General features: G+C 37.4%; 4 protein-coding genes across 4 annotated transcripts; 1 reads left to right on the top strand and 3 right to left on the bottom strand.

Annotated features, from left to right (window-relative positions):
* The first annotated feature begins 179 nt into the window (after positions 1 to 179).
* On the top strand, positions 180 to 1,294 carry LOC6648464. The gene is made up of 2 exons (XM_002071402.4): positions 180 to 770; positions 840 to 1,294. The coding sequence occupies exons 1-2, from the start codon at positions 219 to 221 to the stop codon at positions 1,164 to 1,166; spliced, it is 879 nt and encodes a 292-aa protein (XP_002071438.1). The 5' UTR covers positions 180 to 218; the 3' UTR covers positions 1,167 to 1,294.
* LOC6648463 (COMM domain-containing protein 3) lies at positions 1,226 to 2,108 on the bottom strand. The gene is made up of 2 exons (XM_002071401.4): positions 1,868 to 2,108; positions 1,226 to 1,814 (listed from the first exon to the last, which is right to left on the bottom strand). Exons 1-2 carry the CDS (start codon positions 2,016 to 2,018, stop codon positions 1,351 to 1,353), a joined length of 615 nt encoding a protein of 204 aa, XP_002071437.1. The 5' UTR covers positions 2,019 to 2,108; the 3' UTR covers positions 1,226 to 1,350.
* A 157-nt stretch (positions 2,109 to 2,265) lies between these two features.
* On the bottom strand, positions 2,266 to 3,380 carry LOC6648462 (neuferricin homolog). The gene has a single exon (XM_002071400.4). It carries the CDS (start codon positions 3,213 to 3,215, stop codon positions 2,343 to 2,345), a length of 873 nt encoding a protein of 290 aa, XP_002071436.1. The 5' UTR covers positions 3,216 to 3,380; the 3' UTR covers positions 2,266 to 2,342.
* An 86-nt stretch (positions 3,381 to 3,466) lies between these two features.
* LOC6648461 lies at positions 3,467 to 9,239 on the bottom strand. Its single transcript, XM_002071399.4, has 8 exons — positions 9,025 to 9,239; positions 7,128 to 7,221; positions 6,950 to 7,053; positions 4,544 to 4,654; positions 4,235 to 4,469; positions 4,057 to 4,177; positions 3,880 to 3,996; positions 3,467 to 3,813 (listed from the first exon to the last, which is right to left on the bottom strand). Exons 1-8 carry the CDS (start codon positions 9,109 to 9,111, stop codon positions 3,516 to 3,518), a joined length of 1,167 nt encoding a protein of 388 aa, XP_002071435.1. The 5' UTR covers positions 9,112 to 9,239; the 3' UTR covers positions 3,467 to 3,515.
* Positions 9,240 to 9,754: the final 515 nt, after the last annotated feature.

Below are 9,754 nucleotides of genomic sequence, written 5' to 3'. Positions count from 1 at the left end.
TTTCAATGTATATGATCCGCTCGGAACGTCTGCCTTCTATATACTGTGCTTAGAAAATTCAATTTCACAACTGCTTAACGGTCATATCGCCAATCGATAACGATTCGATATTTTGCTCCACATATCGATAAGAAATCGACATCTTGCTTCGATGACCGATAACACGACATTTATTAACTGCGTATTTGTGATATAATAAAAAACAATAATAATAATAAATGTCGCGTACATTGGGTCGGGTATTGGGACAATTAAGCCAACGTAACGGGAATCTGATATACCACCCCACTTTCACATGCACTGCCATAGGCCAAGGGCCTAATCTCATAAAGAATCAAGCTGCCTCATACTCCTCGAAACGTAATGGCAATGGGCCGCCTTCGGATGCTGGCCAGCCATTTAAGACAGTGACCCGTAGAACTGGGTTGGACGGCGACGATGATGAACTGAATAGCTTGGAAAGGGAGCCAAATTGGGAACTGACTTCGCTAAAGCATAATCGCTTCTATTTGCCAAATGCCACAGGTCCCGCCTGGCAGGGTGACACTTCCACAGTAAGTCTCCTGGCTCCGCTGTCGCAGTTGGTCAACTTCCTAGGAGAACCCAATGAAAATAAATCGCGACTAGAGTTCAGCTGTTGTCAGTGTCCCATGTTAATACGTGAGACCTTAATTGAATTGTTTCCCGTACGTGCTGTTGCCCAAAAAGATTCAGCCATCACATTGCTTACACTTCGGTATGAGGGCGACATAGAGACAGGTGCTGCCAAGGTGAGCAAAATTGCACTACGTTTATATGTATGGAAAACGAAAATCGAATTATTTCCCATTTTTTTGCAGTTTGTTTTAGCTGGCCGGGATATCAGTGATCGACTCCTGTCGCTGGGTTATTGGGCAGACTTTTTGAATCCGTTCAGTGGTCGTCCCTATTTCATGCCACGCGATGGATCCATATTGTATAAGCAAGATTCTCGTTTTCGAGGCATAAACATGCGTCTGACAAAGCATAATGAATGTATGGTGATTGCAGCCGAGGATGAGGATAATGACGAAGATGCCGTTGCGGGTGGTTCTCATTTCTCAGGCACAATATACTGCACTGCGCCAAATAATTACAATACTCTACTGGAGCTGCTGATGGTTAAAACAAAGTCGACAACGACGTGACTGCTTCCTATCCAAACATTAGCAGCGACGACGATGACAAAATCGAAATGATAGGAAAACTGTGTTAACTGTTAGAAAATTGATTTCCTCCACCCCCTTTGTTTCCATTTTTTTGTTATATATTATTAAAAATAATTAAAATAGCATACAATCTAATGAATTATCTGGTCTTGGTTTAATCCGTCTACGTAATGGCCACCTGATGGCAATGCCGTTCGATTTCCTTGAGGCGATTAATTAGGGATTGCAACTCTTCGGCATTGCACATGAACTCCACAATGGTCTCCCGTTCGCCGCTGCTTTGACGATAGTTTCCAAGATTTATATAGAAATTAGGCACTCCTGTACTGCTGTCAGAAGTGGAGGATTTCACATCGCAGGCAATGCGCCACTGGACGTCGGTGATGTGGGGATAATTGTGACCCAATTGCAATTGCCGTAAAACGAGATCTTTTCGATTGTCTTCATACACGCGCGTCAACTCTTCTATGGCAGTGGCATGGAGATTAAGGGACTCCAATTGCTGTCGCAAGTGGAGACTGTCCCAACCGTGCTTGGTGGCCACGGCGTAGAGGGTGACCACACCGTACTCGCTTTGCTTTGCGCTTGCCGCATTCGTGGCATAGATCTCAGGCACTGGAGCTATAACTAAACAAGAGAATTAAATAACGAATTGGTAGACATTTGGAGTAAAAACATACTAGCATCTGGATGGAGTGTTAATTTCAGCGAGTTGGCTATTAGTGTCTTCGTCAAACTTGGACTAAGAACGGAGCCCAGGTTCCTGAGACCGGCTATAACTGTGTCAGACAGCAGATTCTCGCTGTCTGTGCCCGAATCGACCGCATCCATGACCAGGCCAGGGCAATTCGACGGTTTTGTTGTTTATTATTATTTTTCGTGTTTTCTTTGGACAGTGGCCAAGGAAAACGATAACCGATATCTCAACAGTATCGGGTATCGGTTGATATTTCTATCCACCCCCCATTCTATCGACTGGGACCAGTGACGGATCCAGAGGGTTGGTCCAAGGGATCCAAGATCGACCTTGACGGGGACATTCTGCCCATTGGCAAATCAATAAATATGACGAATAAAAAAGGGTTTAGTTTGTGATTTACTAGAACATAATGAGTAACAAACAGATTTACAAAAACAATTATAATTAATGTTTCTCTACACCCTATAAAAGCATTCTGTTGCATGTCTATCACAGTTGTCATACGGCTTAAACATAGGATCTCCATGGTTCACTTGCTTTGCCGCATCCAATGTATCTACTTGATCCTCGGGCACACATGCACACTGAAAATTTGTAGTACTCCGACTATAAAGTTTTCGAGGATATCCAGTCCATGAGCGTTCCTTGCCATTGCCACTTGTTGGAGTGCACCATACCCGGGTTCCCGTGGCCTCCGACCATTCAATATTACATCCGGGATATTTTTCAAGCAATTGTTCCGCCTGAGTCTTTTCTTTTTGAGCTTGCTCCAGTTGAGCCAAATACTGGTCATTGTAAGATGTGGGCTGTCCATTTTCATCATAGAAACGGCCAATTAGCTTGCCTTTGTACTCATAATCCTTAGTATAAAAGTCCTTCCAAGTGGCTAATCCAATGAGATCACTAGGCTTCAAGGTGAGAACATTATCCGCTGTCTCAGGATCGTACTCATCGAATTCGCCACTTATGAACGAGACCGAAGCATCGCGTCCCACAAAGAAATTGTAACTACAGCCAGTGCCATAATGCTTGGCCCCACGGGTCACATCAAACACTTCACCAAGAAGGGCCAGGTAGATGGGGGCTCCATTCTCACCATTATAAGTGGCCAATTGTTCGGGTGTGAAAAGTGGCAAGTTGACAGACGCTTCATTGTTGGGATCTTGAAACTGAAGGGGAATACCTGCCTTATTCCCGTCCGAATGGTCCAGATAGCGATCTGTGAGATTTCGCAATACCTGTTGTATTTCTGTGCGATAAACACCAATCACAACGGCAACTGCCAACATAACAAAGCGCAGCTTGAACCATTTTAGAAAGCCAAACATTTTGCCTACATATACGCCGTTACAAACTAGACAGCTCACTACAAGCACACACAATTAAAGAAAAAGCCAACTTTGTTGTTGTTTTAATGTCCTGTTTCTCTAAATCTTGGCGAGATTTGGCGCACGTCACCCGTTGGGGCGCAGAATTTGTTATTAGAGATGTGAGATAACTCGATAGACGAGTTTATATCGGCGGACCGCGCACATTTAAATTTCAGCGAAGTTTTTGCAAAATAATGAAACAATTGTCATCAAAGATTGATTATTTTATTGCCATTTATGGGATAAGAAGAAAATGATTTATTTATTCAAAATGAAGGGCAATGTGCAATGCGCTTGTGTGAGACTCGGATTATCTGAATAGAGCGAAACCGTTTTTGATTTCAAATCAAAGATTCCCACCGCAATAGTCTTGACGGGCTCATCACAGCGTCCATTGTCGCGCCAGACGCAGTAGTGTCCTCCGGATACATCGCCCAGCATATGACGCACATCCTCTTCGTTTGTGGGCGGTCTATAGCCGCCAAATGTTCGCATTCTTGAAATGCTTGAATCAATCATTAGCTCATTGGCCTGATCCTGACGAATGCGATCAAATCTAAGATACAAATATGTAAATTTAATATGAATAAATTCTTGTCTCTACTTTTTAAACTAAACACACTGATTTGTATGATAATTGTGCTCGCCCAAAGGTATTTCCCTTATGCTCAAGTGAGATTCATCTTTGCGTTCCGGTGATGGAGCCATTTCCACATTATAGCACATCTGACGAGGATCCCTGGAGCAAAACAAATACAGTTAAAGTCAAAACTCTGATATGTAAGTCATATTTACTTACAACAAAAAGGTAAAGTTAATAGAGCAAGCGTCTGCTGCACCCACGCCTGCATCCTTGAGTACCCTAAATGCATCGTCCACATTGCTGGTAGCCAACAATGCCCGGGTAAGGAAATGACGTGCTGTAATGATACGAATCTTTAAAGTGATACTGGTATTCATTCACTTTCAATACTCACGTGTCTTGCCAGCCCTCAATAGCTCCGCGCTAATGGTATTGATGCTGAACACCAAACCATGAGCATTCTGATTCATTGTATAGCCAGGCAAATGTCCAGCATAGCACAGGGACATGAAATGCTCCTCCTTCACATTATACTTACCCTGTGGCTTATCACTGATAATGTGAGCGACCACAAAATAATAATGATTCAATGTCTCTGTCAAGGCATCCTCGGTATGTCCCAAAACACGCTTAACCAACAAAAAAAAAAACCAAACCAAATTCTTATTATTTTCTTTGACATTTGAATCGAAAAAGAACTTACACAATCCTTCTGATTGACTATGATGGTGGAACAGCCTGTAGGTTGATTCTTATTCCTTGGCTGATGCTTCAGGGCCTGCGGTAGAATCTCATCCAAGTGCAAGAGGAACAGCTTAAACATAAAGTATACAAATTATGGATAATAATCAATATACACAATGTAGCTAGTTAATTGTAAATGGTAGTCCCGTTTGATAAAAACTATTAAGATGTAAATTATGGTTACACAGATGAAATATGTGACAATGTTGATTAAATAAAAGCTTAATTCAATTAAGACACAGACTTTACGCCGTTAACCATTCGATATAAATTGATTTCAGAATCAATTACAAAACGTTTAAGCATTTTGTCAGATAAGTTATGGATCGAATAATTTAAGAATTAAGGGTCTGCGATTGAGATCGATTTGTAATATATTAATACATACATATGTATATACAAATTGGTAGCAATAGCACGAATCAATTATTAATTATTAAGTAATTCTGATTTAAGCAATTCAAATATGTATTTCTTAACTGATATTTGGAACTGCTCATTAATACACATTTTAGTAATTGTAATTACAATTATTAAGTCGAGGACAACAACGGCAAAAACAGCAGCAGCAGCCCAACAACAACAACAAAATCAGCAAGCAGTAACCCAAGTCAAAGCCAAATTGGAGGGAGGCCAAGGTTAGTGCGATTTTGCGTGCAATTAATTGGCCACTAATTTAATTGAACGCAGAATATTATAACACATTAACGGACATTGGACGTACAACGTGGACGGCAGCTGTGAGGTTTAAGAACAAACAAACTACTAAGTTAGTCCATTTTGTCTGCATCTGCTAATTGATATTCATATTTTAAGTCTCCACACTTAATTGTACATGAATACTAAAAGAGTTAGTATCTACAGTTAGTACGAAAAGATTTTAGTTCTAAGTAAGACAAGCATTTACTTGTACAAAGACATAATTGATTGACTGTTTGAGAGGTGGACAGAAAACTACTTGGCCATGCCAATGAGAAGACGTTTAATTGATGACTTTGCTGGCCACATGCTTGACTTGAAGCAGTAATCAAAAAGTAAAAGCTAAATAAGAAGTATGTAGATTTTCAATATATGAAGCATGAGCGTGGGCCATATTTCTCTTTCTCCACTTGACAAAATGTTGATGACTTCATAGCTTCATACATACATACATACATACGTACGTATCTGTGTACATGGCCGAAACCATACAGAAGTTGGCTTAAACAGCAAAGCAAGAACGACTGCCGTTTGCCTGTCGACTGTCTACTGTCTATCATACATTGTCAAGCTCAAACGGAACTAGTTCAATGTCTATAGTTGCTGCACGAGGCACGCTTAGTATGAAATATTGCGTATACGTAATACAGTGATCATTGGCTAAACCAATATGCGAAGGAGAAAGTGCCCTGCTTTATGGAAAATTTCTTTGCTATGTGTGGGAAATGTCCAATGTATATATTTATACTGATTTTTCATTGAGCCATAATCATTATCTTTAATGGTTATTCCTCTTTAATTGGCTTTTATTTCTGATTTACCCAACAGATGTAAATCGAAGTTTAAATAACACTTGAACTTGGATATTAAAAAGCGGTTAAATAATAATTAAAAACAAAAACAAACAAATAAACCCCATTTGATTAAGACCTTTAAGTAATATAGCCGTTACAGTGCCTGATAAATAAAACAAAAATCGGTTATAATTCCAAGTGTATAACGGAAATATATATTTATACATATATATAATATCTTATGCGTGGGGATGCACCAAAGCGAATTGATTGATAATATACTGTTAATTAAAATTATATATTAACAATTAATAAAAGTAATTAGCAGTTAATTATAGGAATAATAAACAATAGAACAAAATATGTATGCATGGCTATATGGAGATAGTCATTATTGAATGAGCACTGTAAATGGAATCAATTTTAAGCTAGCATGTAATGTTTGTCATTGGATTTTCGGACAAAGTGGCAAGCAACGTAACACGAAACATGCAACAGTATTTGCTTTACCTTTACCGTTAAGCCGTTACGAGAAAGCCTTGACGGTGTCCCACACCCTCTAAAAATGCACACAAACACTCACACCAGCTCACACACACACACACACATACAACCGTTTGAAAATAAAATTATAAATTACAATATTTAAACAAATACTTAACAATTATGTGTATTCAATTTAATGGCCATTTAATTGTAGACAGCTGAGCTAAGTCTATTTACAGTTGAGTGCTAATTAGACGACTTGGGGAGGCACCGTCCCACCCCTCGCCTCGCATCATTTGCAACACCCTCATGACCGCCTACCCCCCTTAAATGGGGCTAATTAGATTTGGATGTTCGTAGGGAAAATTAAAACCCGTTTAACTTACCTTATGAAATTCAACCTCAGCCCCATCGGCCACACCCTCCAATTCGCGTATATATTGTGGAAAGCTTTCTTTAACCGATTCCAGAGTTTCATTATAGATTTGCCCTGTAAATAAATCCAAAGACACAATATACATATATCGAAATATATTTGAAACATAGCTCTGTTTTGATACTTACTGCCTTTGGGTGACTGATAGAGGGGTAAATAAGTTTCATTCAATGGATTCGATAATATCAGAAAGTTCTTAATCATCGAACCAAATGTGCGGCCCTGTAAATTTGATGAATATGTATAATATTTTAATTTAAAAAAGAAAAAAACCAAAAAAAAACAAATGTATAAGCCTTTTAGTTTGAAATAAATTAAAAAGTTTTTTTTTTCTTTCCATATTGTATGTATTATGTTCATTATCTACTTAGATCCGCCCTCCTATTGAGCAAATCTTTTGTTTTAGTTGGAATTAAAAGCAGTTGGAAAACTGGAACCAGTTAACCGAAGTTTATATACCCTTGAGAATTTGCAATTCCAATTTGGTTTAAAAGTGTTAATAGTAAACAAAAAATTAATTAAAAGTCAAAATTTAAAGTGATATTGTCTCAAATAAAATGCTCTTTTAATAGAGTTTATAATATAAGAAAAATAAAATTCATATATCCCTTAAATTTTTGTTAACGGTTTTTGTTTAATACTTGGTAATTTAGTTATTATTTTAACTAAATAAATAAATTCTGTTGGATGTTATGTAGATTATAGACTAGACTACTTCTTTCTGTTGCAAACTTTTTGCCAAAGTCAATATACCCTTTCTCTATGCTTTGGGTTAGATAAATGTGATAATCGATCACGATCAATCGCTGCAAATACATACAATACATTTATGAATAATCATCTATTGTCTTGACGTGTTATGAAAATATTGTATGAAAATATTAAAATAAACATTTCGGTTGAATCGCTCGTGATGTAGAATGTCGTGGAGACCAAAGCCAAGCCAAAGCCGAGCCAAAGCCGGAGCTGGATCTGAATCTATATCTGGATATGGGCGACAACAATTAGCAAGTTGGCTTGGATACGCCCTTGATAATGAACAGAGAGAAAGGAACCAAGTGTTAAGAATCACGAAATGGCATATCAATGTATATACCTATTGTCTTGTCATTGATTGCATTGGAAATTGAAGGTCATTGCCTTGCAATTTTGGGACTCTTCTCCAACTTGAATTTTACGAGGGGCATTTAAAAAATCATTGAACTACAGCTAGATATGAAAACGATATGGAATGCCTGCATTTGTCCATATGCCAAACAGATGTAGCACATGTTCTTAAAATAAAACCAAAAACAACAACAAAAATTACCAAAAAGTTCAAAAGAGTTCATTTTAAATAATTTTGTCACCACCAGCTAGGGAGTAGTATTGGAAATCATATATGTATATATATATATATTTGATTTTTATCCTGAATTTCAAAATTTAATGAAATCCAGACACATAAATACAAATAAAAGTATCTAAATATGTTTTGAGAGATTTTTCTGTAGCTTTTTTGAAAGAAAGAAGTTTTATAATTCTTTTGTGTCAGTAGGTGGACGATATTCCCGATTATAAAAAAAAAAAACAAATGTTTTATAATTGCATTCGCAAACTAATAAAGATAATGCTTTTATAAATCTTAAGATTAAAGCAACACAAAAAAAAAAGGAAAAATAGGTTAATAGAATCTATCAAATGAAATATTCTCTTAACTCTTCCCTCACTCTCTTGTCTCCGATTATTTAGAAGTTTAGAAGAGAAAGTATATATGTATGTTAGCTGCTTTTATTCATATTTTTCTATCAAGGCTGTAGAGTTATATTGAGTTGATAAACTCTTGTTTACCTCAGTTTTCCCACACTCAGATATGATAAGTAGGTAAACAATCATTAAAAACAATCAAATATTGGCTTCTAAAATTAAACTTTCAAGGTGCGTGACCCAATTTTTGGAATTTGTTGCTGTTGCTTGTATTGGCCCAACAAAAAGGACACGGAAAAATCCGAAGGCCATTTGTCCTTACTTCTTATATAAACTTACCATATCGAAGCCGACCTCGTAGTGAGTGCCTCTCGTATACAAGACAGGCACTGCCTGACGTCTTGGTAGAATCTTGCCAGAAGACATTCTCGTAAGTAGAACAACTCTTGCTTATCACCCACAGATATTTGTAAATATATATATTTTATATATGTATATAGATTTTACAACTCTTATCGCACGTACAAATTGAATAAAACACTCACACACAAAACAAAAAAGAGAAGAAAACAAACACAAAACACACACAAAGTGAATCTTAATTTGCAAATGCAATATAATGCAAAAAATCTTGAAATAAATACAACGAAATTTGAATTTTCCCAAAACACACACACAATAATAATAATAATAAAAAAACAAACAAATCAATTATTTATATGTTTGATTTGTTTTGCAAGTCAAATTGTTAATGAAATTTATTTAATTTTATTTTTATTTTGTTCTAAATCGCTTGAAGGCAGAATTCAAACTGATTTCGGTTCGTTTTGGCGCCGCATTAGCAAGGCGATTGCAAGAGCAAACAGCAAAAGGCGAAGCCGAACCGAGAGACGGAGACGGAGACGTAGCCGGAGACGTTGGAGACGATGGAGACGACAATCTAACCACTTCGAAGACGATTGCAACCGAGTTGGCAACAAGCGACCTAGAGTTAAAAATAATGAAATTCCGAATGTGGTTTGAAAAAAGGGTTTCAAAAAAAAATGTCTATATAAATATAGTTTCGTTA

The sequence above is a fragment of the Drosophila willistoni genome (assembly GCF_018902025.1).
Source record: "Drosophila willistoni isolate 14030-0811.24 chromosome XL unlocalized genomic scaffold, UCI_dwil_1.1 Seg141, whole genome shotgun sequence".
NCBI lineage: Eukaryota > Metazoa > Arthropoda > Insecta > Diptera > Drosophilidae > Drosophila > Drosophila willistoni.
Note: the sequence above shows the minus strand (reverse complement) of the source record. Positions and strands in the feature narration are given on the sequence as shown.

What these genes read in the sequence shown, in the direction of transcription:
- LOC6648463 (XM_002071401.4), bottom strand. Translation starts at nt 2,018, where the DNA reads ATGGATGCGGTCGATTCGGGCACAGACAGCGAGAATCTGCTGTCTGAC. An exon ending in AACACTCCATCCAGATGCTA is followed by an intron (nt 1,815 to 1,867) that starts GTATGTTTTTAC and finishes TCTCTTGTTTAG; the next exon opens with TTATAGCTCCAGTGCCTGAG.
- LOC6648461 (XM_002071399.4), bottom strand. Translation starts at nt 9,111, where the DNA reads ATGTCTTCTGGCAAGATTCTACCAAGACGTCAGGCAGTGCCTGTCTTG. An exon ending in ACGAGGTCGGCTTCGATATG is followed by an intron (nt 7,222 to 9,024) that starts GTAAGTTTATAT and finishes TCAAATTTACAG; the next exon opens with GGCCGCACATTTGGTTCGAT. An exon ending in CTATCAGTCACCCAAAGGCA is followed by an intron (nt 7,054 to 7,127) that starts GTAAGTATCAAA and finishes ATTTATTTACAG; the next exon opens with GGCAAATCTATAATGAAACT.
- LOC6648462 (XM_002071400.4), bottom strand. Translation starts at nt 3,215, where the DNA reads ATGTTTGGCTTTCTAAAATGGTTCAAGCTGCGCTTTGTTATGTTGGCA.
- LOC6648464 (XM_002071402.4), top strand. Translation starts at nt 219, where the DNA reads ATGTCGCGTACATTGGGTCGGGTATTGGGACAATTAAGCCAACGTAAC. An exon ending in TAGAGACAGGTGCTGCCAAG is followed by an intron (nt 771 to 839) that starts GTGAGCAAAATT and finishes ATTTTTTTGCAG; the next exon opens with TTTGTTTTAGCTGGCCGGGA.